The sequence below is a fragment of the Gopherus evgoodei genome, chromosome 2 (genome assembly GCF_007399415.2).
Source record: "Gopherus evgoodei ecotype Sinaloan lineage chromosome 2, rGopEvg1_v1.p, whole genome shotgun sequence".
In the NCBI taxonomy this organism is placed as follows: Eukaryota; Metazoa; Chordata; order Testudines; family Testudinidae; genus Gopherus; species Gopherus evgoodei.
This window is the reverse complement of record NC_044323.1, coordinates 192,521,739-192,548,637: the sequence shown is the minus strand read 5'-3', so window position 1 is coordinate 192,548,637 and position 26,899 is coordinate 192,521,739. Positions and strand designations below refer to the sequence as shown.

The 26,899-nt window shown below is 44.0% G+C and overlaps 1 protein-coding gene across 11 annotated transcripts in view; it reads left to right on the top strand.

The window, feature by feature from the left end:
- ZNF236 (zinc finger protein 236) overlaps positions 1 to 26,899 on the top strand; it is a 194,944-nt gene that overhangs the window by 23,394 nt on the left and 144,651 nt on the right. For all 11 annotated transcript variants that reach the window (XR_003999074.1, XM_030552614.1, XM_030552613.1 and 8 more), the window contains exons 5-8: positions 1,414 to 1,538; positions 3,820 to 3,992; positions 10,389 to 10,535; positions 20,953 to 21,021. Coding sequence is in view for 10 of the 11 variants with exons in the window: in XM_030552614.1 (XP_030408474.1) it covers positions 1,414 to 1,538; positions 3,820 to 3,992; positions 10,389 to 10,535; positions 20,953 to 21,021 (514 nt within the window). In the remaining variant the exon portion in view is untranslated. The remainder of the gene's footprint in view (positions 1 to 1,413; positions 1,539 to 3,819; positions 3,993 to 10,388; positions 10,536 to 20,952; positions 21,022 to 26,899) is intronic.

Sequence of the window (26,899 nt, the reverse complement as noted above, 5' to 3'; positions counted from 1 at the left end):
CCTGTGAATGCTCCTTTCCCTCTGCTCTGGAGTCTGATCTTTGTGGGATTTTGTAGTAGAGAAGGAACTGAGTGGTAATTGTTTGCCTCAGACCTCCATGTCCTCTGGTCAAAGGTGCATGTGCACCCCACGTAGAGCACCCCTAGGACATCCATCTTGAAGAACTCCAGTTACTGTACTGGGAAAATAATCCTACCTTCTTGTAATGTTTGCAAATTTTTAAAGACTGAGGACAGTTACTTATTAGAGATGGATAAGGAACCTAATATGTGGTTCCTGCAATGAAAGACAGCATTTCCTTTCTATGTATTAGGATTATTTCTTTTCTGAAAAGAAATCTTTGAAAGGTTGTCCTTTTTCAGATTTTCAAGTTTGTACTGTGATTAAGTGAATGCACAGCAGTACCAGTAAAACGACAGATGATTGATTTTGTTGTGAATATCTAGGCCCTCTTTACCTGAATTCTTCAGTTTTTCTTCATTAGTCTGAAGGCCACGCTAAACCCTTCTTTAGTGTGTAACCGTGTTCTAAAATTGTTCATTCAACTACTGGATATTGACAGATGTAGTAATGATGCATGAAATGGAACAGCATATAGCTTGCTTTTTCTTAGTCTAGCAGAGCCAGAACAGCTAACGTGAGTAAAAAGTGGTAAAAGTTAGTTTTGTCACTAAAGTAAGCATGTTTGAACGAGAAGGTCCTACTTTCTTTTAGAATAGGAAGAGATACTGCAGTTGCTATATCAACCTTGCAAAATTTACGAGGTCAGGAACTGAATTTGCTCATCTGCCACTTACTGTTATGATTGCTGTTTTCAAAATCCTAGACATTTTATTAGAATAGAATAGAATCATATAATAGAATCTTGCAAAACAGCTTCATACCATCTTAGTCTCTCTCATCACCTGATCAGAGAATACCAGATATTCAAATTTGTGAGGTTTAGGTATGGACCTTGCTAACACCACCAAACTAGATTAATTTAATTAAGGGTGTGTTTAAAGCCTAATCCTGTGACAGAGGCTCTCTCTCTTCTTATTAAATTACCACAACGTTAAAAAGTTGTGTGCTGGGTAGTGTCCTCCATCACACCTACCCAGTTACACTAAGAAGGTATTAAGATAGTTCATGAAGTATCCATCACTGTCATTGGAGAGAGAAATTCAGAATTATCAGTGACTGTTGGAGGCAGAAGAGTTAAAAAATAAAAAGTACTGGTGCTGCAGCTGTTGATTAGTTCTATAATGTTAGCAAAAAACTACAGCCTGTGCTGTACAATGTTAATGAAGCTGCATTTCTGACCTAAATTTACTTTAATTCCCTAAAAAGTAGATGTGATGAAAAGTCATCTTTTTCAAATATTTAATCTGGGAATAAAAAGTCTTTATTTGTAACTACTTCCTCTGTTTCCAGGGTATCCAATACTAGATCTTACAACCGAAATATTGACAGAAGTGGATTTACATATTCATGTCCGCACTGTGGAAAAACATTCCAAAAACCAAGTCAGTTAACTCGACATGTTAGAATACATACAGGTAAGTGGTGAGGCAGACTGAAAATATTTCAACAGCTGTACAGACTCTTTTTTAAGCATGGAACATGAAAAATGAATAGTAATATAGAGTCTCATTTTTATTTTTGTTACGTCTGTTTATTTAAAGACATTGCCACATTTTAAATTTTTTCTGTTGATTTCTTCAGGTATAACGGCATTGCTGAAATTGTCAACGGTGAACCTGAAGGTGTTGGTGGAGGGAGGATGAGTGGGAGGCACTTTAGAATTGTAGGATAGGTACATTAGCTCAATGTTTCTGCTAAAATTATCAACACTGAAATAAATAGATGTTTACGTTTACATTCTTATATTTAGGTTTCAGACTTAACACATTGAGATGAATGGGGCAGTAAAAGCGCTTTAGCTATCCTTGTAGGCTGTCTGCCTGCTACACTATATTGTATATTTTCAGGGATTTTGTGGCTAAGATCCTTCGTAATCAGTTTAAACTGATTTTTACTGAAAAAATTCAGGTTTAAATTTTTTTTCTGATTTCACCCTACTTTTGTATCATTAATATATAAACAGTAATTATAAAAATAATAAATTGCATGAGATATGTATTATAATGCATTAGTCTGTGTATATGCAAAGTTGCCAGTTGAAATAAGGATACATATTAGCCTAGAAGATACACACAATAAACAGGCATGCATGCAAGCTCTGGAGTACATGTGCATTTGAATGTACTGATGAATCTAATGCCCACCACATACACATTTGAAACCACATTGAATTCCATTAATCAGAGCATTAATCTGCTGAATACTTCCTCCTGTCCACCAAAATAAACACTATTTCCCCAGAAAAATTAATTTTTGCATCAATTTTCAGCTATTTTTCTTGTTGTAGTAATAAAGTCGATTATATTCCTGGGAAAAATTAAATAAAGTAAAAACAGAAACCGAAGGGCCCTATTTATGGCTAAACAGAGCTAGAAATATATACATTTCAACATAGTTCTGCCATGCATTGGGCTCTAAATGTAGTCATTACCAAAAATTGCAGAGGTTAACTATTCATACTCATGTAGATATCTTATTCCTGATGACAATACACAGCAGGAATAAATGAACTTTTTTTTGGTAACTTCTAGGAGAATACAGGTGAATCACATTGGTAATATTCCCAACCATTTCCACTCTGTACCCATCTCCTTAATATAACAGCCATAGTACATGTTGACAGCTTAGTTTACTGAAAAGGGGAACATGAATTATCCATCAAACTTACTCCTAGAATTGTGGTGTCAGTTCACTTTTTAATAGGGATATCCATTTTAGGTTTTATATATTGAAGATCCAGAAGAGAAAACACAAGAGGTCACTCTTGCAACTGATTTTGAAAGTAGTCTCACAATTCATTGTCATATTTCTGAAGGTTAATTGAAAAGTTATTTTCCTGTTGAGTTCATTCTGTTTTGAATTTATTGTTCTACATACTTGTATATTCTAATGTAAGTTTAAGAAACTAGATTGTACTTCATGGAGAGAACAGGAGTCCTTAAATCCTTTGAACTTACAGAAATTTGCAGTTCACTAGGAAGAATAAAAAGTGTGTATGTGTTGGTTGGACGCGTGGGGGAGAGAGGATATGATCTCAGTGAAATGACTGCCCGTGAAATGGGTTAGTCACTAAATTCTAACCACTTATAGCATATCTGAATAAGCAAGGTTAATTTGATTCAGTAGATAAATCAATAGATAACACAGTAGGGCCCCAAACACTATTTAGGTGCTGTACAAATGTAATAAAAATAAATCATTATTTTTAGAAAATACATTCTTTATAACTGTACAGCATCTCGCCAGAGAGCGCCATAGTTACCATTGTTTCATTGTTAGCCACTGTCTTCAAGCACTTTCAGGAAAAAAATTAGCCTGTAGGGCCATAGAAGCAATTTCAGTATTTTCTAAAATCTGAATTGCTAGTTAGGTCATCTAGTCACTCTAAAAAAGGCCTCATATACTAGAAAGCAGCATCTAAATTCTAATCTTTTAAAAAAGGAAAAAATATTTTTTGGATAACAAACATTAAAAGGTAACGTTGTAAGTGATATTTTTGAAAACCAAATAAGCTATGCTAGCACGCTACATCCAAATAAGAACAAATAGACAGTTTAATGATTGAATTAGATGCAATGACAACAGATGGTAGACTTACTGTACATGTAATGTGCTTTGCTTATGATGGCATTTTCTCTCTAATACATAATGTCATTATTGGTAATGGATTTATTTTTATTATTATTTTTTTTTTAGGTGAAAGACCATTTACATGTAGTGAATGTGGGAAAGCCTTTAACCAAAAGGGGGCATTACAGACACACATGATTAAGCATACTGGTGAAAAACCCCATGCTTGTGCCTTTTGTCCAGCAGCCTTTTCTCAAAAAGGCAATCTTCAGTCTCATGTGCAGAGAGTTCATTCAGAGGTAAATGCAATTTTGTTGTTAATATGATTGCTGTTAAATATACTGCTTATCAATTTTTAACCTTTTCCTCTGAGTATTTAACTTACCTGTAGCGATGCATGACTCGCCCCCGCTGTACCTCCTGCTGGTTGTCCAGGGAATTAGCTCTTCTAGTCTCTGGAGCACCCTCTATAGGCTGGTGTCCTGCTGCCACTGGCTCCTGTATCCCTCGTGTTTGGGGTGCTGCCCCCTGGCAATACCCCCACAGTCTCAGGATCTCCCCACCCAGGGGAACCCCCACCCCCTATTCCTACCTCGCCTCAGTCATAGGCTACTGCCAGTCACAAACTTGCCCCCATGTCCTGAGGCAGACTGCAGTGTCAGCCACTCATCGTAGTCAAGGTTGGGTCTGGACCTGCTGCCTCTCTCTGCAACCCAGTGCCTCTGTGGGGCCTTGGACAAGACCCTGCAGCCTGGGGAGTTGCCAGCCTGGAGCTCCCCAGCCCCTCTGGCCTTTCCCAAGCCCTGCCTCACACTAGGCACCCTGAGCTTACCAGCAGCTAGGCCCCTCTCCCTCTGAAGGCAGAGAGAGACTGTTTGTGCTCCTGGCTCAAAGCCTTTTTATAGGGGCCAGCTGTGGTCTGTTTGGGGCATGGCTGTCAGCTGTGCCTACTTCCCCAATCAGCCTGGGAGCTGCTTACCCTAGCCACAGCCCTCTGCTGGGCTGTTCTAAGCCTCTCAGGGCAGGAGTGGGTAACCACCACGCTACACTACCCTATTTATCGGTGTCCCCGTCAGGCTCCCTCCTTCTGACCTTTTGACCTCACTCCTGTCCCTGTTCTTTTATTAGTTGTCCCCCGCACTCAGTGGGTTCTGTGGCCCTGTGGTTCCTCCCCTTCAGCTGGGGGAGGATCCTTTAGCAGTGGGCGGGCTTCGCTCGCCCACTTCCCAGACACCCAATAGGTACACTACCCTATTTATCGGTGTCCCCGTCAGGCTCCCTCCTTCTGACCCTTTGACCTCACTCCTGTCCCTGTTCTTTTATTAGTTGTCCCCCGAACTCAGTGGGTTCTGTGGCCCTGTGGTTCCTCCCCTTCGGCTGGGGGAGGATCCTTTAGCAGTGGGCGGGCTTCGCTCGCCCACTTCCCAGACACCCAATAGATACACTACCCTATTTATCGGTGTCCCCGTCAGGCTCCCTCTTTTTGACCCTTTGATCGCACTCCTGTCCCTGTTCTTTTATTAGTTGTCCCCCGAACTCAGTGGGTTCTGTGGCCCTGTGGTTCCTCCCCTTCGGCTGGGGGAGGATCCTTTAGCAGTGGGTGGGCTTCGCTCGCCCACTTCCCAGACACCCAATAGATACACTACCCTATTTATCGGTGTCCCCGTCAGGCTCCCTCTTTTTGACCCTTTGATCGCACTCCTGTCCCTGTTCTTTTATTAGTTGTCCCCCGAACTCAGTTGGGTTTTTGAGGTCCTGTGGATCCTCCCCTTAGGCTTGGGTGGGGGGGTGGAAACTGTTAGCAGTGGGCGGGCTTCTGCCCGCCCACTTCCCAGAAACCCAATAGGTACACTACCGTATTTATATTACATCGTGTTCCAACGTTGTACCTTGTTGCCTGCACCCAACATGGATTATATGCTGAAACAGAGATTAATGATCAGTTTTGCTCAATTTGATATAGTAATTTAGACTTGCTAAAATCATTAATCTGAGTTAACATTTTTTTTATTAGTAGCAGAGGATTCATTTACTCTTTATCTTTCAAGTATATTAGTTAATGCTGTATCAGCTGAATAATTTAAGATAATTGTATTTATTACAATTTGTATTTTTTTTAAACTAACTTTGGCTCTAGCTGCCTTTCATATAATTGAAAATACAAATGGGTAAAGATATAACCGGCAGCTTTTCCAAACTATAAGATAAGACAACCAGGCAGAGATTTCAAACCCAGACAATACCTCTCTGCTCATCAATACCAGGAAATGAGTGATAGCTATTAGAAGGGACTTTCTGGGTTACAGTTGGAGCAAAATAAACGATCATGGAAGATACAAACTCATTCTGACTTTTTTCTTTATGGTCTCTTGACACATATATTCAGAGATCTTAAATTCAAAAAGGATGTTATAATCATGTAGTCTGACTTTCTGCATAATACTGGCTATACGACTTTAGCCAGTTTCTGCACTGATCCCAGCAACTTGTGGTTGAACATATCTTTTTAGAAAGAAACTTGATCTTGGTTTAAAGGCTTCAGGTGATGGAGAATCTGTCCAACTATTCCAATGGTGTATTACCCTGGTTGTTTAAAAATTTGTGCCAGTTGAATTTTTCTAGCTTCCAGCTAATAGATCGTGTTTTCAATTTGTCTGCTAGACTTCTGCATATTTAGCTACTTGTAGACTTTGATTTAGGGTTTGTCTGCACACAGGTTTTGAACCAATTTAATTATATCAGTTTTGAAACAGATATAATTTTGTGCAACTCCCTAGTGTGGACTCAGTTATCTGTTCTGGTATAAAAGTGGCTATATCATTGTAGCTTATTTTGGTAAACTCAGGGAGATAAGCTGTAACAACAGAAGCACTGTTATACCGGGATAGCTGCATCTATGCTGGGAAGTTGCATAGATGGAACTGTATGTGTTTCAAGACTGGTATACAGTATATACTTGTTTATAAGCTGAATTTTTTTTTAGTAAAAAAGGGAAGCACCAGAGAAGGGGGTCGGCTTATGAACGGGTATAGAGAGGGAGAGGTGGAACACAGCCCTCCCTGCAACAGAGGGAGCAAGGAGAGGTAGCACAACCAGCAGAGCCAGAAGGGAAGAGATGGGGCCAGAGTCTCTCTGCTTCTGGCCACGCTGCTCTCCCCCCAGCCTTCGAAGCAGCTGCAGCTCTGGGACTGGCAGACTGCAGCTGTGCCCCTTGGCCTTGCCCCCCAGAGCAGGCTGTGGCAGCGCTGCCCGGCCTGCCGGAGCGTGCTGCAGCCATGCTACCCGGCTCAGGCCGCTGGAATATGCTGTGGCCGCGCCACCTGGTCTGACTCACCGGAGCAGGCTATGGCTATGCTGCCCAGCCTGCTGGAGTAGCTCCAGCCAGGCCAGAGACATCCTTCCTGGCCCTCCACAGATAAGGTGAGAAGGGATGGGGTGGGGAGAGTGATGGTGGTCCTGGGCTAGGAGTGGGGTCATGTGGGAGTTGGTCACAGGGGTTACTTGCCTGACCCCCAGCTTCTCCCCCCCAAAAAATTTCCTCACCAGTTGCTGTCCCGGGACACTTTGTTTACATAGGTTTACCTCCGTGCTTGTGGACGCTGGAGGTAAACAAACCATCTCAGCCTACCGGCGGCTTATTCTGATGGCCCGGGAGCCAAAGTTTGCTGACTCCTGAATTATAGGGTTGGTTTAAGAACGGGTCAGAAATGTTTTCCATTTTTACTTATCCATTGGGGTTCGGGGTGGTCGGCTTATAAACGAACTGGCTTATGATTGAGTAGTTAAATTGTTAAAGAAGCCATTGGTCACCGTTGCGTAAATAACCTAACTAGATTAAGCTTTTTAAGTCTCTCATTAAGGTGTGTTTTTCAGACCTCAAATCACTCTTCTGCCTTTTTTTTACAAAAGTGGCGAGTGTTACTATGGACTGCAAAACAGTGGATATGGCACTCCAGTACAGTAGTTGTCTCACCAATGCCAAAATAGTATCACCTCTCAGTTTCAACTATTATTCTTCTATTTGAACATCTAAGAATTGTGTTAACCCTTTTATCTGCAGTACTACATTGGGAGCTCATGTTTGTTTGACTATCTACCATGTCCCCTAAGTTCTCTTTAGAGTCACTGCTTTCTGGGATACAGTTCCCCATCAAACAAATATGGCATACTATTTTATGTTGTTTGATATATGACGTTGTATTTTGCTGTATTAACGTGCAATTTTATTTCTGCCCCACTTGTCAAGTTATTCAGATCTATCTCTGTGACTGGTCTTCATTATTTACCACTTCATCTGTAAAAACTTTATTAGCAATGAGTTTCTTCAATAGCATCAGGCTATTGTGGGATCCTCCTAAAACATTCCCATTTATTGATTTTTTTTCCCCTATTCCCAATTCTAAGATCTATCATTTGATCATGCTCTCCTAGAAACGTTTTCTTCCAAAGGCCTTGTCATGCTATGCAGTCCTTGTTCTGATCTTGCCTCTAGTGTCGTCTTTGGTAGATCCTTCACTTTCTCTTTCTCACATTCTCTGGTATTTTCTCAAGAATATATACTTGCCCCTCCTATTTTTCTTCCACGCTCTCTTTGACCAGTCTCAGATCACATTGCTTCAATTACCACAGGGGTTCTCAAACTGGGGATCGGGACCCCTGAGAGGGTCGCAAGGTTTTTACATGGGGGGTGGCAAGCTGTCTACTTCCACTCCAAACCCCGCTTGCCCCCAGCATTTATAATGGTGTTAAATATATTAAAAAGTGTGTTTAATTTATTTGGGGGGTCCCACTCAGAGGCTTTCTGTGTGAAAGGAGTTGCCAGTAAAAAAGTTTGAGACCCGAACTACCAACTCTACTATGATGGCTCATGAGTCTTACTTCCTCCATTTAGTATTTGTATTTCTAAGGCCACGTCCAGACTAGGTATTAAAATCGATTTTAAATACGCAACTTCAGCTACGGGAATAACGTAGCTGAAGTCGAATTTCTAAAATCGAGGTACTCACCCGTCTGGACGGCGCGGCATCGATGTCCGCGGCTCTCCGTGTTGATTCCGGAACTCTGTTCGGGTTGATGGAGTTCCGGAATCGATGTAAGCACGCTCGGGGATCGATACATCGCGTCCAGACTAGACGCGATATATCGATCCCCAAGCAATCGATTTTAACCCGCCGATGCCGCGGGTTAGTCTGGACGTGGGCTTATTCTCTCTGATCCTCTTCTTGAATATCTTGCTACCAGCTCTGGCTCAACATGGGAAAAGCAGAACTTCATCCCTCTGCTTTATACTGTGTTGGCAGTCATGCATTCCATACTCTTTTACAGACTTGCAACATTGGGATAATTTGGATAGCTCATTCTTTCCTTTCTTCCTACCATGTCACTATTGTTGCTATAGCCCATCAACATTTTTCTTTACATCCTCTTCAAAAATCATTCTTTTTCCTCTGCTAAAATTTTTGTCTGTCCTTATTTTTTTGGTCTTTTGCTTCAACTACTGCAACCTCCTTCTCTTTTGGCCTCCCTTATTTTGACCTGCTCCCCTTCAATATGTACAAATCTTGCTACCTGAACATCTACCTCACCCACCATTCCAGCCACGTTTAACTTCTTTACAAATCCCTTTAGTGGCTTCTTCTGACTTTAATTATCAATTTTTTTGTCCCTGCCTTCAAAATCCTTTACAAGCTCTTGCCTAGCTTTCTTATCTTTTCTTTACTTCCTCTGTTCAAGCTACAAGATTACATTTTCTTGCCCCCGCCTTCCTGTGTTCTTTTCATTTTAGTCTTTGTGCTTTCTTCCATGCAGCCCTATTTGTCTCTAACCAAGTCCACCCTACCTCCATCTTCCATTCCTTGATGAACGCACAATTTGAAAAAGGTCTACACAGAAACTACCCCAAAGTCTAAACCTAATACAAAAAACTTTAAACAAGAAATCCAAAACAAAACCTAATGCAAAAAAGCAAACGAACAAGATGTATTCTTTAAGCATCACCACTAATTCACTTGCTTTTGTTGCTTTCCATTTCCAGTCTTTCATCTGTACATTATTTGGGTTATCCTCTTCAGTTAGGAACCTTGTTCTTATTTGTAAACTGCCTTATTGGATTTTTGTTTCTGTATAAATGCATGGATGAGATGGAGTTGAAAAAAGCTGGAAAACCACTGGCCAAGGGCATTTTTCTTTTTCATATTAATTTACTCTCTGTGGGTATGTCTACACAGCAGAGAACAACTCGCAGCTGGCCTGTTCCATCTGATTTGGGCTCACGGGGCTTGGGCTTCAGGGCTGTTTCGTTGCTGTGTAGATTTCTGGCCTTGGGCTGGAGCCCAAGTTCTAGAACCCTGCAGGGTGGGTGGGTCCCAGAGCCCCGCAGCCCACGCCTTACGCGCCCAGGTCAGTCGGTACATGCCAGTCATGGATTTTTCTTTACTGGGTAGACGTACCCTGAAGTTCCACAAAAGCTCCCCATGACAACAGATGATGGTCATGTCACTAAATGGTGACGGCCTTGGTCCAAAACGTGATACTCAATTGTTCTGTTAGCTGGAGGTAAATAGCATGGAAGAAATAGCTCATTTAAAAGAAACTTGTCTAAAACTATAGTATATTTATTGTGTTTATAAATAAAGAAAAAATTACAACTGAAAAATCTTGGGGAAAAAAACGTTTTGTTTTTTTTATTCCTTAAGGTGAAGAATGGCCCTACCTATAACTGTACAGAATGTAGCTGTGTTTTCAAAAGTTTAGGCAGCTTAAATACTCACATCAGCAAGATGCATATGGGTGGTCCACAGAACTCAGCAAGCACTACTACAGAAGCATCTCATGTTACAACGGTAAACTTAACTTATTTCCTATGCTATGCTAGTGACTTTAAAAATGTAATAAAATTGGATATTTTTAATAGATATGATTCTCCTTCAGATGGTATTAGAACTCTTCATGTATTTCTTGTGTGTTTCTTCTGAGGCCTTAAAAGAACTAGCTATGTTTGTACAGAACAGTGTGAGAAAATTCAAGTTTACGAAGAGTCGGTGCATGCAGTAGGAAAATGTGTTAAAGACGAATGATGGAGCATAGAAGTACTGAAGATGTCTTACCAAATGAACTCCCTTTTATTTCATAGGGGAAAACAGCTATATCTTTTTGCAACCCCTTCCGCCCTGCGGTCCAATAACTTTCAGGCCTGATTTTTTCAAATTTGCTGAGTATCATTAACTTCAGTTGGAATTCTGGGTGTGCAACACTTTTGCAAATCAAGCCCCTCATATTCTCCTCTTATGGTAGACATCAATTATGGCTCAAAGAATAGTCATCAATGGTCTGCTGTCAAACTGGGAGGATATGTCTAGGGCGCTCTTCAGTGATCTGTTCTGATCTGGTACTATTTAAGAGTTTCATTAATGACTTGGATGAGGAAGTGGAGAGTATGCTTTAAAAAATTATGAATGACACCAAGCTGGAAGGGTGTTGAAAGTTTTTTGGAGTACTGGATTAGAATTCAAAAGAAGCTTGACAAAATGAAATTCAGTAAAGAGAAGTGCAGAGTATTACACTTCAGAAGGAAAAATCAAATGCACAAATAAAAATGGGAAATAACTAGCTAGGCAGTAGTACTGCTGAAAAGGATCTGGGGGTTTTAGTGAATCACAAACTGAATAAGAGCCAACGATATGATGTAGTTACAAAAACAGCTAATATTCTTAGATGTATTAACCTCTAGAATATTAGCCTTTTTTTGTAACACAACACATGGGAAGTAGTTGTCTCTCTCTACTTGATACTGTTGAGGATGCAGCTGGAGTATTGTGTCCAGTTTTGGGCACCACACTTCAGGAAAAATATGGATAGATGGAGAATATCCAGAGGAGAGCAACAAAAAATGATAAAAGGAGCAAAGGTTTTATATATTAAAAAAAAAAAAAAACTGTTTTAGTTTTTAGAAGACGACAACTAACAGGAGACCTGATAGCAGACTTCACATATGTTAAAGGCTGTAACAAAAGGGATGGTGATCAGTTGTTCTCCATGTCTGCTGAAGATAGAACAAGAAAATAGAACAGCTTAGTCTGCAGCAAGGGAGATTTAGGTTAAGTATCAAGAAAAACTTTCGAACTATAAGGATTGTTAAATACTAGAATAGGTTACCGAGGACGGCTATGGAATCCTCTTCGTTGTATGGTTTTAGGAACAGGTTATACAAACACCTGCCGGGGTGGTCTAGGTATATTTGGTTCTGCTTCAATATGACTTGATGGACTACGTGACCTTTTACTGTCCCTTCCAACCCTACATTTCTTTGATTTGACAACCCCTGAAAATAACTGAATAAGACTTTCTTTCAAATATCATTGTTGTATTTGATACATTCTGCTTAACTGCATTTTCTGAGACCCTCTCTTTAAGATTGTTGTTGCTGACATTTGCTGTTGAGTCGGATAAGAGGACTCTTCTTCAAGAGCCTCTGTATTCCCACTCGTCGGGTTGCACTTCCATAAGCAAATATATGCAAATCTCTTTCAGAAAAGTTTTCATTTGGTATGCGCATGAGGTGTCATAGTTCAGATGCCTGAGTCTGTATATAGGAGTTCAAACTCCTCTCAACTGTCCTAGTTTCTTTTCTGCCATCACGGAAGTGACCTTATTCATGTCTAGGAGCTACTCCTAAATTTTAGGTAGCTGACCAATTTGTTATATATATGTTTTTCTCGGTTTTTAATGTATACAGTTACTATAGAATAGTTTAATCTGTGTTAATTAGAAGGAAAAAAGGAGTAAATCTCCTTATTCCCTCAGAGCACTTGGGAATCTTCTGGCATTGGGACCCAAAATAGATTTTTTTTTTTTTTAAAAAGGGCATGTCATGCCCATGTCAGGGCTTCCCAGGAAAAGAAACGTCTGGTGGAATCCTTCCAGACCCCATTAGAAGAAGTTCAGGAGTCTCAGCATTCCCTGATGGACATTTTAAATATCAGCTCCCAGATAAAAATTGCCCTGCTGATTGAAGAAGCACTGTTATCAACTGCATGCACCTTATGGCAAACCCTGCAAACTGACAGTTAAAAAATACTACATTCTGGCCAAGGGGATAGAGCATTTTTTCTCCCATCCCACTCCTAATTTTCTGGGAGTGGATGCAGTTAATGAAAGAAACTGTCAGGCTTGTTCTAGATCCTGGATTAAATTGGCATCATTAGCACTGACCCCGCTACTTGGTCAGGCAACTCCCATCTTTTCATGTACTGTAATATATATACTGCTTACTGTATTTTTCACTCCATGCATCTGATGATTGTTTGTTTTTACTGTGGAACTGATTCATTCTCTATCAGATAGAAATTTCAGCAATTTATCTGCCAGACATCCACAATATGACTGGAGACACCCTGAGCTCCCCTCTCCAGCAATCAGAGGCAATCCGGTTACCCTCAAAGATAGCTGGACATATTTGGAAGGAAGCACATATCTCAATCTTGGAACAGCACCCTACTACATCAAAGCAGTGCTCAGTCGAGAGCAACATGTTCATTATCGGGGATCTTCTTTTTCTTCACCTCCATTTGGAAACAGACTATCTGATTTCCTGGGTGCCTGGAAAGCCATCACTACCAACAAATGTGTTCTAAGCACTGTGGAACTGGGCTACATGTTACAGCAAAAAACTAGATCTGCTTCCCATTCCCCTTCACTGTCCCTCACCAGGATCCTTCTCATATTAGTGGTTCTTCCCCACTGTATTGGAGGAGAGATTTTTATTTGAGATGTTTCCTTACACAGAAATGAAAGTGTGTGTGTGGGGTGGGTGGGCGGGGGGATGCTGGCTAAGGCCCACCTTAGACCTACAAAACTTAAACAAATACATAAGAAAGTTTTGTACAATATCCTTGTATTCCTTAATCCCATCACCCAATCTTGAAGATTGGTATGCTGCTCTCTTCCTCCAGATGCCTGCTTTTGTGTGGCCATTCATCACACCAGAGGAGGTTTCTCCCCTTTGGTCTGTCATCAGTTCCCAGAGTGTTTATCAAATGCATGGCTGGAGTAGCTGCCCTTCTTCACAGAATTGCTATTCAGCCATACCTCTGTTTGGATGACTGGCTTATTTGGTGGAATTCCAGACAACAGAAGGCATCAGAGCAATTCAGATTCTATTTGACCTTCTGGGCCTGATTATACAGTCTCTTTCTGGTGCAGAGAATCGAGTTTATCAAAGCATTGCTAGATTCAACATCAACAGTGGCATACCTTCGTCAAGTCAGCTTTCAAGTGATCCTGGAATTATGCAGATTCTTCCATCCTTATCCACAAACAATGATGAGAAACTGGATGCAACTTTTAGGACATGTGGCTGCTTGCATGTAGGTGACTCAGCATGCCAAGCTATACCTGAGATGAATTTAAGGCTGGTTAAAATTAATCTCCTGTCCATTAACTCACCCTCTGGACGCATTAATTCACAGACCTGCAAGTGTGCCATCTTCCTTGAACTAGTGGAGAGTCCAGTTCGATGTCTCTTTGTCTCCTCCTCTTCCCTTCCTGCTGTGTCCATGACCGGAGTCATATCTTCCTTGGGCTGAGGTGCACATCTGTATCTCTTGCAAGCTCAAGATCTGTGGGCAAACAAACCATACACATCAATGTTGTATAATTGAGGGCAATTTTCAGAGTTTTTCTGCCAGATTTTTCTCAACCAGAGAAAGGGCAAGTATGTTCAAGTACTTACAGACAATATGACAGCAATGTTTTACCTGAGGGAGAGGGGAGAGAGGAGAGGCAGATCAACTTGACAGCCTCCTGACAGACAGTCTTTCTGGAATTTTTGCATTCAAAATGAAATAGGGCTGTCGATTAATCATGGTTAACTCACACAATTAACTCAAAAAAACCTGTGATTAATTGCCATTTTACTGGCACTGTTAAACATTAGACTACCAATTGAAATTTATTAAATATTTTGGATGTTTTTCTACATTCTCAAATATATTGATTTCAATTACAACACAGAATACAAAGTGTGCAGTGCTCACTTAATAAAAAATAACAAAAATTTGCACAGTAAAAATGATAAAAGAAATAGTGTTTTTCACTTTACCTCATACAAGTACTGTAGTGCAGTTTCTTTATCGTGAAAGTGCAACTTACGTATGAGTGTGTGTATATATATATATATATTTTGGGTTATGGAACTGCACTCAAAAACAAAACAGTGTAAAACTTTAGAGCCTACAAGTCCACTCGATCCTACTTCTTGTTCAGCCAACTGGTAAAACAAACAAATTTGTTTACATTCATGGGAGATAATGCTGCCCACTTCTTATTTATAATGTCACCTGCAAGTGAGAATGGGCATTCACATGGCGCTTTTGTAATCAGCATTGCAAGGTATTTACACGCCAGATATGCTAAACATTCATATGCCGCTGCATGCTTTGGCCACCGTTCCAGAGGACATGCTTCCATGCTGATGATGCTTGTTTTAAAAAAGAAAACACTTCATTAATTAATTTTAAGACTGAACTCCTGAGGGGAGAATTGTATGTCTCCTGTTCTGTTTTATGGAAATTCTGCCATATATTTTATGTTATAGCAGTCTTGGATGATGGCCTCGCACATGTTGTTTTAAGAACACTTTCACTGCAGATTAGGAATGTAAATATTATTTAAAAAGTTAACCGTTAAGATAGCTACACTACTCAACTCAGAGTTTAAGAATCTGAAGTGCCTTCCAAAATCTGAGAGGGACAAGGTGTGGAGCATGCTTTCAGAATCTTAAAAGAGCAATACTCTGATGCGGAAACTACAGAACCCAAACCACCAAAAGAGAAAATCAATCTTCTGCTGGTGGCATCTGACTCATGATGATGAAAATGAACATACTTGGTCTGCACTGCTTCGGATCGTTACCGAGCAGAACCCGTGGTCTAGATAATACTTAGTCCTGCCATGAGGGCAGGGGACTCAACTAGATGACCTCTCAAGGTTCCTTCCAGTCCTATGATTCTATGATCATTAGCATAGATGTTTGTCCTCTGGAATCGTGATTGAAGCATGAAGGGACATATGAATTTTTAGCGCATCTGGCACGTAAATATCTTGTGATGCCAGCTACAACAGTGCCATGTGAATGCTTGTTCTGACTTTCCGGTGACATTGTAAACGAGAAGCAGGCAGCGTTATCTCCTGCAAATGTAAACAAACTTGTTTGAGCAATTGGCTGAACAAGAAGTAGGACTGAGTGGACTTGGGAGGCTCTGAAGTCATGCATTTTATTTTTTTAACAGTTTTTTTGGTACATAATTCTACGTTTGTAAGTTCAACTTTCATGATAAAGAGATTGCGCTACAGTACTTGTCTTAGGTGAACTGAAAAATACTATTTGTTTTGTTTTTCACAGTGTAAATATTTATAACAAAAATAAACATAAAAGGATTGCTGTACACTTTGTATACTGTGTAATTGAAATCAATATATTTGAAAATGTAGGAAACATCCAAAAATATTTAAATAAATGGTATTCTATTGTTTAACAACACAATTATTTTTTTAAATTGCTTGACAGCTCTAGAATAGACATGTGCAATCACTTGGGTGCATACCTGTACTGTAACTGTTTTTAGAGATGTGTTGTATGTGCCCATTCTACACCTTGCTGTCCTTTCCTCTGCTTTGAAGTCTGGTAGGTTAGGATTCAGTGTGAAAGAGCTAAGGGGATGCTAGGGCAGCTCTACATTTTATTCTCTCACGTGGACACATGAGGAGATACTTGTTGCACATGCTTCCCTGATGGGTAATGCTCAGGAAAACTCTCCGGCTACAGTGCACTTGGTGTGCACAAAACTGAAGTGGAATAGATATGTGCTACACATCTCAAAGAACAACAGTTATAGTAGAGATAGTAACCATTTTCTTCTATGCCCTCCCTTAGTCTTCATCTGGCATTCTTTTACAGTACCTGGTGCTTGATTTCTATTGCTGAGTTTTAGAGATCACCCACAATGAATGTTCCAGTCACTTCTGCACCAGGTCCTAGCTCTCACTTTTTTCCTCGCTCCCCTTCTCCTTAAAGACTCATTTCATGAGACTGTCTTCCTATAGAAGGTGGACTCTCTGCTGTCAAGGGAATCCATAAAAGGAGTCTTCCTAATCTATTGAGAACAAAATTCCTGGTATTTCCTCATCACCCACGAAGGTGGATGGTCTAAGACTCTTTCTGGACTTCAGAAACCTGAACAGGTATTTAAAGATATCAAAATTCAGGATTCTCACCTTTAGGAAGAACCACTAGAGCAGGGGTGGTCAAACGTATTGACCCTTTGACACCCATGTGACAGTCTTCAGAAGTTCAAGAGCTGGAGTGCGCCTGCTGGGGCTTGGGGCTTCAGCCCCATGGGAGGCGCCTGTCGGGTCTTGGAGCTTCAACAGGAGCGAGGCTGAGTCCCAGTAGACGTGCCCCGTGGGGCTGAAGCCAGAGGTGAAATGAGGTCACATAACACCTCCCCCCCCGTTTTTTAGCAAGGCTTGCTTGCCCTGCTCAGTCACATGGTGCAGCCAAGCCCCCTCCCTGCACAGCAGCTGCTGGAACCGGCAAGAGGGAAGCTGTGGCTGTGGGGCGAGGCAGTGGCAAACAGTTGGGAGCTATAGGGAGAGCTGCTGCTTTTGTTGCTGCCTCCCCCTGGAGCTAAAGCAGTGGTTCCTTCCTGCAGCTGTTTGCTGCTGCCTCTCCAGGCGAAGCTAACACCTGGGAGCTGCAGGGAGGGACCAGTGAGTGGAAGAGGAGGGGATGTGCCTGGGGAGGTTCACTCAAGCTGTTGGGGGGGGAACTTTAAATTGCGGCCCCCCACCCAGCATCCCTCATTTCTGGCAGAAGATCTAGCCCCACTTCTCTGCTGCAGGGCAGAAGCCCTGAACTCTCTTCCCCCAGTCTGCTCGGCAGAGAATGAAATGAGGGAGCATGGGGCTCCACGAGCCACGCTTTAACTGTAAAATTGCCAAATATGTTCTGTGAGCTGCGGTTTGCCACTCCTGCAGTATAGATTAATGAGATTCTTCTTTAGGAGATAGATGCTTTTGAATTCAAGATTGTTCCCTTTGGGCTGTCAGCAGTCATTTTCACAAATGCCTCGTTACAGTGGCATCTTATTCTCAGATATTGAGATATACAAGTATGTGCACAGGTATGAATGGCTTTTAAAAAACAAGACAAAACAGGACTTGGTATGAGCCCTTGCCACTACTGGAAGCTTGTTCCACTCATGAGGCTGCAAATAAAATGGAATAGTTTAGTCTCCAACTCCCTCACAAAGAATATTTTATAGGTGCAGTACTGAACTCAGTAGAAGCCAGGATGTTCCTTCTAAAGGAAAAATTTGCTTGCATCCAGCAAGTGTTCATCACCTTATGGGCATATTCAGAGCAGACTCGTTACTTTTTCCTGTGGTTCATGGTCTCATGACATCATCAGCTTACATGACTCCTCATACTTGACTGTACACGAGACCTTTACTATATTTGGTAGCATAACACGAAATGCTGAACACAGGCTTCCTGTAGACATTTGTCTTTGATGTAGCACCAGTGGAATTATCAGCTCACCTGATGCAAGTCCAGGGACAGTGTTCTGCAAGGAGTGGCTGTAACCTCCTATTCCTAACAACTTCAGTTTTTAAAGTGACATTTACCTGCAGTTTTATCTATTATACTCTGTCTCTCTAATTCTCAAATATTACTTTGATGCATTTTGAATTCCAAGGATTTGGGAAAAACCAAGCCAACCAAACCTAGTAATAGCTGCTTGGTTCTAAAAATGACCATAGCAAATGAGACTTGTCATATTTTGTCTCAATGCAGTTGGATATATAATGCTCTTAGCATGCTTTGGGGGTAATGTTGGGATAGAAATTGAATGTTGGAAAGCAGTTTGAGAGGAATTGCTCAGATAACAATAAAGGCAGCCAAATGGCTTTTTTGTTTATACAAGTTATAACATTATTACTGTAAGGTCAAGGGATTTACTTTTCTGTTTTAAACAGTGTGAATACTGTTTGAAAAGCATATTTTCCCCTGCAACACTCACATTCACTTATATCTTTTTGGGGATAGGAGTTGATATTCTCTCTGTCCGTTGGGCTGTGTCTGTCTGTCTCTCTCTCTGATATCTATCTATATATCCCATCTCTCTCTGTTTCCTTGGACTGTCTGTCAGTATCCATCTGTCGTCTCTTGTCCTATATTTCGATTATAAGCTCTTTGGGGCAGGGACGATTTTTTGTTCTTTGTCACAGTGCCTTGCACAGTCGGGTTCTGCTCCTTAACTGGGGCTCCTAAGCACAATGGTAATGCTAATTAATCGTAAAACAAACAAGTAAACAAAAAATCCATATGCACATCCTAGCCAAGAAGCTTGCTTTGACAGTAAATGTAACTGTCTGGTTACTGGAAGGCATATCTTAGGACAGTGTTTCTATTTTCGTGTGGCCACAGCCACCTGGGTGGTGATGGGGGGACGGGACGGGGCGGGGCAGGGACAAAGCGGCATCCCCTCTCCCTTCCTACGCTCCTCTGGAGCCACAGATGCCAGAGGAGAAGGCAGCTGATTTGAGTTCCCCATGTTGTCAGATGCAGTGGGACTTGGGTTTCCAGCTTCAGCCCTGGGGTGGTGGGATGACTGGTGCCATCACCTGGCTCTGTCCCCCAGCTCAATCCCACCCTGGCTCCGGCTGCCTCCCCTGGCCCTGGGTTATGGCCACATGGTGGCGGGCTCCATCTCTGGCTGAAAGGTTTCAGGTTCTGGCTCCAGGGATCCAGATCCAGATCCAACCCCAGTCCCAGCCCCGGCCACCCAGTGGTAGCGACGGCAGGCTAACCACCCCTTTCCATTTGCCCTTGCCCCCTGCTGCATTCTCCAGCCCCGGTTTCAGCCATGCATTCCGACCCTGGCTGTGTGGTAGTGGTCACCGGGCTCTGGCCACTGGATTTTGGGTTCTGGCTGTGGTGTCCAGCCACGTGGCAGTGGGTGCTGGCCATGGGCTCACCAACCCACCTCCATCACCTTTGGCCCCTGTTGGCTCCACACCAATGCCCTCAGGGCTGTCCTTGCTCATATGCAAAGTATGCAGCTGTGTAGGGCACCAGGAAATTTAAGGCACTGCAGCAGGGCCAGGCCTGCACTCACCAGTGGTGGGAAGTGCAGTGACTTGGCCCCAGCCACGCCACTGGTGAGTGGTGGGGGGCGGTTCCTTCTGCCTCCCAAGCCAACCCACCCCCCCCCCCGCCCAGGGGGGCTGCGTAGGACCCAGAATAACTAGGGACAGCCCTGGATCTCCTCATCCATGGCTTAATTTGTTCCCCAGCTTGCCATGGCTGAGTAAGTCTGTTGTGAATATTGATATTTGTATGTTATCACTTTTCACTACCTCCCAGCTAGCTAGCAAGTCTGCTGCTATGAAAAATATTAACAAATATACAAATATCACTTTTCAAAGAAGCAGACTTATGAGCTAGCAAGTCTTAAAAAAGCAGCAACCAAAAAAGCAAAAGAAACTAAAACAGCAAAAGACAAGAACATGGAAAGCACCTTATTTGTTTTTATTCTGTTTAGGTCTAGTAAAGAATAGCGGCAACTGTACATTTATTTTTATTATTGAGTCTGCAAAAAAACCCAACAGCCCTATATCAGTGTTCCCTCTAATTTTTTCCATCCATGTGCGGGAAGAATTTTATGTGCACTATATCGAGATAATGTGCAGATGTGTACCACCAGCAGCAACCAAAAACTTAGATATATATTTTTAAAAAGTTATCATAGGGATAATTACTCCAGCTGGGACAGGTTAGGCGTTTTAGAACTCACTACTCAAAAATTAAATTGAAATGTAAGAGAAAAATAAAGATTCTGAAATGCATAGACCAGTCAAAAAACTAAAATAACACGCATTGAAAGAGGTATGAAGAAGTGACAACAACAGTAATACAAATATGTGTTGGATGGTGCATGTATGTGAGAAAGAGAGAGAGAATGAATGAATGAGTGAAGGCTTGTCTCTGCTTACCATGGATTGATGCTATGGCGATGGATCCACCGGGGGTTGATTTAGCTAAGAGATCCCTGGAAATTTATCCAACCCCTGAAGTGTCTCTTTTACTCTAGCCATGGTTTGATGTTGTTGAAAAATTATTTGTAAGTTTTACACTTAATATTAATATTTTTTCATTTAATACAGTAGCTTACCGTCTTTGCCATTCTTTTGTTTGTAGGAACCTGTGGCCCAGCCTCTGACGTCTCCTGCTAACCTGATGCAACCTGTTGATAATAAATGGAAGAATGTAAGTATAGAGATTTTCTTAATTTATTTGTGTCAATACTGAGATGGCAGGCATGTTAAAAGGGAATTTCAGCTTTTAGAACTTTGCAAACTTTTATTAATATTATGTATTAACAAACACACAGTTCTCTGGAAGGTGGGTTGATATTTGATTAAAGGGCATTATATAATGCTGTGCTCAATTTGTGAATGCAAATCCGTTAATGCTTGTAAATGGCTAATTAGGAGTATAGCAAGTCAATTCATAAATGTTTCCTGATAATTGCATACACACCTCCATTCAAAAACTCTTGGAAAACATGTCAGATAGCCCACTCCAGTCCTTGTAGGGCAGGTAAGATGATTAGTGCGCCATAAAGGGGCCCTAAAAGCATTAGGGAGTGCATCCATTAGGGAGGACTCATGCAATGCAGGCACTGTGGAAGAGAACTTCAAGGCTGCCTTCCCAGGACTCTCTAGCAAGCCCCAGCGTAAGAGCTGGTGGCAGAAGGTGTACTTTGAAGTGCTTTTTTAATATATACATTTTATAATTAAAAAAATCCGACCTTCATTAAAGGCAATTGTCTTTTAAAATATATTCTTCTTCGAGTGCTTGCTCATATCGATTCCAGTTAGGTGTGTGCACACCGCGTGCACGAACGTCGGAGAATTTTTACCCTAGCAACACCCAGTGGGTCGGCTGTGGAGCCCCCTGGAGTGGTGCCTTCATGGCACTGGATATATACCCCAGCCGACCCAGCGCCCCCTCAGCCCGTGATGGTCGTTGGAACTGTGGAGCACGGTGTTGCTGACCTCCACTCTCCCTAGCTTTTACTTCCCAGTTTGGATAATTGTTCTAGTTCTTATAGTTAGTGTAGTATTATAGTCTCGATAGTTGTAGAATTAGTTTGTAAATAAAGTTAGTAGGTTGGAAGGGGTTCCTTCCCCTTCCTCCCTGCGTGCCGCCCGGGCTCATTCCCAAAGCTCCAGGGTTTAAGCCATGCTCAGCCTGTTTGAAGCCTATGCCAATGGGAGACCCCCACGACTCTTGTTTAAAGTGCCTTGGGGAGTCTCACCAGGCCAAAAAGTGTAAAATCTATAAGGCTTTCAGGCCTCGAACCAAAAAGGAGTGGGACTTTAGACTCAAGCTGCTCCTTATAGAAGCGGCCCTCAGCCCAGATCCTCCTTCAGCACACCAAGTTCTGGCACCGAGTGCCTCGGTGCGCAGTGCTCTCGTGGCAACTTCGAGTATTACACTGCAGGGAGACTTGGATAGAGACCCATGGCACTGGTCCTCGCTGGCACCGTGTCCAGCGCAAGCATCTTGGGCGCCGTTCCCTGTCCCCAGGGCAGAAGAGACCTTGCAAGCCGGAGGGGGCTGCCTCTCAACAACAGGCGCCGGCACCCCTTTTGCCAACCTTGGAATCACGTCCGGCACCGGAGTAACCGAAAGTACAGGTGCCGATATCGGCACCGTTGACTCCGGCACTGAGGGAAGAACCGTTGAATCTGGCGCGTATTGGCTCCCTGGCCCGCACCGTGGTTGAGCCCCGACTTCCATCAACACCGGAGACATTTGCAACGGCGAGGGACCTCATCGCCCTTACAGAACCGGCACCCATGCGGAACAGTGTAGGAGTAAGCCAGCCCTAATATGTCCACTATCTCCGAGCGTGGACACTCGGCACTGCTCCCGATCTCGGAGCAGGTCCTGGCACCGCTCGCAGTCCCGGCGCCCTTGTCTATCATGGCGCCAGTCATACTCGCGGCCCAGATCTTACTCCCGGCACCATTCCGCCTTGCGGCACTGCTCTGGACCTCGGTACCGTTCAGACTCCCGACACTGCTCCTGGCACCGGTCAGAGCGCCAATCCTATTCGAGAAGCCACTCCTGGCATTGCTCTCGCAGGCGGTCTTCATCGTGATCCAGGTCTGGATCCCAGTACCGGCATGACCATTGGCACCGTTGTCGATCCCGGTACCGCTCCCCGGCACTGTGCCGGCACTGCTCTCCTGTGGCCCGGCACTGTGCTGGCACCATTCCCAGCAGAGTCGACGCAGGCACGCTCCTCACTGCCCTGGCCCTCGTGCTCTTCCTCACACTCTTCACAGTTGGACATCATGTCCCGCTTAGCCTATCCTGCGATGGGCCAAGCAGACGGTAACCTGAGTCAATGGCAGGACGAAGCCCAAGACCCAAGTCAGGAGCTGCACAATGGTTCTTCTGGACCCTGTGGGCATACCACCAAGCCCAAGGGGTTCCATTTTCAGCCTCCCACTCAGCCCATTCAGAGCCCCGAGAACTGGAGGCCACCATCAGCCATCCCACTCCAGGGGATATGGAGGCGTCTGCACCCACTCCAATGCAGGCCCCGGACCCCGGCACAGCGGATCCTGGGCATCAGGATCCCTCGCAACTGGACCTGCCACAGGATCCATTAGCCCCTGTAGCATCTTTCTCATCTCCTCCAGATGAGGCGGTGGTGAGGACAAAGACCTCAGGTACCCCTCCAATAGACCCTACGTGCTCACCAATACCTTCTACGTAGGGTGGCACGTAATATGGACTTCCAAGCGAAGGAGATAGTGGAGTTGGAGGACCCGGTGGTGGACATCCTTTCAGCTGACACCAAATCCCAGGTAGCATTGCCCATCATCCGCACCATCCAGGCCAACACCAAGACAATATGGCAGACCCCTGTCTCTATCCCACTTACGGCCAGAGTATGCTCACCCTACCTGTTTGCTCACCCTCAGCTGTGTTCACTGGTGGTGTCCTCAGTGAATGCAAGGGAACGGCTTGATCAACAGGCTGCAGCGCCCAAATCTAAAGACACCAAGCGCCTCGATTTATTTGGACGCAAAATTTACTCAGCAAGGGGCCTTCAACTTAGAGTCGCAAGCGCTCTTGAGCCGTTATGATTATAACTCATAGAACTCCATGGATAAATTTAAGGAACTGATTCCGCGAGAATCCAGAGATGAGTTTGGGGCTTTAGTGGAAGAGGGCAAAAAGATGCCTAGGACCTCCTTACAAGCCTCCCTGGATGTAGCTAACTCTATGGCTAGGATCCTGGCATCGCTATGCGATGCATTTCCTGGCTTCAGGTATCTGGCTTACTGCCAGAGCTGCAACAAACCCTGCAGGATCTACCATTTGATGGGCAGGGCCTGTTCTCAGATAAAACGGACTCTAGGTTACAGAGCCTAAAAGACTCCAGAACCATCATGTGCTCCCTGGTGATGCATGTCCCGGGTACCCAGCGCAAGCCCTTTAAACCACAGCCTCAAAGGTTCTACCCACCCCCTTTTCCAAGGCATGGCTTACAGAAGACGTGGTTGAGGTGGCAGAAAGAGATCCATCGGTCACCAGCCCGGTCAGAACCAAGGCTCTCCTAAACCACCATTGGGGCCTAGACAAAATTTTTGAAGGTGTGCCTGAGGATGGCATACCACTCGTTATCCAGGATCCTTTCCCTCCATTTTGAGATCATCTCTCCCATTTCCACCATGCTTGATCCCTTATAACTTCAGACTGATGGGTTCTTCGCACAGTGGAAAGGGGATATTTTTTCCAATTTTCTCAACCCCCCCACCCCATCCTCCCTCCCCATCCCTCTTAAGAGACCCCTTTCACGAGCCACTCCTTATACAGGAAGTCTTAACGCTCCTGTCCATGGGAGCGATCAAGGAGGTTCCATCGGAACTAAGGGGCAGGGGGTTCTACTCCTGCTACTTCCTAATCCCCCAAGGCAAAGGGGGGGGGGGCTATGGCCCATTCTGGACCTGCGCAAACTCAACAAATTCATGGTAAAGTTGAAGTTCCGCCCGGTTTCCTTGGAGACTATTATCCTTTCCCTGGAGACTGGTACGCCACCCTCGACAGGAGGGACGTGTACTTTCACGTAGCAATTTACCCTCCACACAGGCGCTTCCTTCGCTTTGTGGTAAATCATGAACGCTACCAATTTGCTGTCCTGCCCTTCGGGCTGTCCACGTCTCCAAGAGTGTTCACCAGATGTATGGCCATCGTGGCAGCCTACCTTCGTCGACAACGGATCCAGGTGTTTCCGTATCTAGATGACTGGCTCATTCGGGGCCGCACCAGGGAAGACGTGTGATCCCACGTCCGGCTCACCCTAGGCACGTTCTGCAAGCTGGGCATCCTGCTCAACAGTGAAAAGTCAACTCTGGAACCAACCCAGAGAATAGAGTTTATCGGGGCAGTCTTAGACTCCAGAGTCGCCCGCGCTCTCCTGCCGGAAAATCATTTTCAGGCTATGGCAAACATCATCCGCAGCCTCCAAAACTTCCCGACTTCCACGATAAAGACATGCCTTGGCCTTCTGGGGCACATGGCGTCATGCGCTTACGTAACCAGACATGTCAGACTTCGGGTCCACCTGCTTCAGGCCTGGGTATCAATGGTATATCGTCCAGGTCAGGACAGCCTGAACGTGGTGGTCATGGTTCCGGAATCGGTCTTGACCTCCCTTAGTTGGTGGCTGAACCCCACGTCGGTGTGCGAAGGGGTACCATTTCACACCCCACAACCTTCCTTGTACCTTGTCACGGATGCATCATCTCTGGGCTGGGGCGCCCACCTTGGGGAACACCAGACGCGGGGCCTTTGGACCGCTTCCGAACTAACTCTGCACATCAGTGTACGAGAGCTGATGGCAGTACACCTATGGTGTCAGAAGTTTCGCTGTCTCCTACATGGCCATTGTGTGGCAGTCCTCACAGACAACACCACGGCCATATTCTACATGAACAAGCAAGGGGGAACCCGGTCGTCTTCCCTGTGCCAGGAGGTCGTTTGTCTGTGGGAGTTTTGTATAGTCCACTCGATATATCCGGTGGTGTCATTTCTCCCAGGGGTCCAAAACACGCTTTCAGACCACCTCAGCAGATCTCTCCAGCCTCATGAGTGGTCCATTCGCCCAAACATCATCCATTCAGTTTTCCTGAGGTGGGGGTTTCCCCAGGTCGATCTGATTATTGAATTAGGTGAATAGAAGTGCCAGGTATTCTGTTTTCTCCAGGGACGTTCTCTGGGATCTCTATCGGATGCTTTCCTACTCCCGTGGAAAGACCAGCTATTCTACGCATTCCCTCCATTCCCGCTAGTCCACAAGGTCTTGCTCAATTTACACAGGGACAAGACACGCATGATTCTGGTTGCTCCAGCGTGGCCCAGGCAGCACTGGTATACCACACTCCTACAGCTATCGGTAGAACCTCCAATCACACTCCCCCTGTGGCTGAACCTGATATCATAAGACCACCGTCGCCTCTGTCATCCCAACCTGCAATCCCTCAACCTTACAGCATGGATTCTGCATGGCTAACTTGAACGGAGTTACTCTGCTCACAATTTGTACAGTTCTGTTAGGCAGTAGGAAACCCTCGACTCTGGCCACGTACCTGGCCAAATGGAAGCGATTCTCTTGTTGGCATGGGCAGTGCGCCTCGCCTCCATTACAGGCATCAATACCTTTCATTCTAGACTATCTCCTATTCCTGAAGCAGCAGGGCCTGGCAACAACATCTGTCAGGGTGCATCTGGCAGCCATTTCGGCTTGCCATCCAGGAGAACGTGATTCCCCACAAGTACGACCACTGGTTCCAGCATGGGACCTAAACCTGGTCCTTTTTAGACTCATGGGGCCTCCCTTTGAGCCGATGGCCACCTGTTCGTATCTATCTTGGAAGACAGTCTTCCTTGTAGCCATCGCTTCAACGAGACGCATATCTGAAATCAGAGCCCTCACGTCTGAATCACTTTATACAGTTTTCCACAATAACAAGGTGCAGCTTCGCCCCCACCCTGCCTTCCTTCCCAAAGTGGTATCTACCTTTCATGTGAACCAAGACATTTTCCTCCCAGACTTTTATCC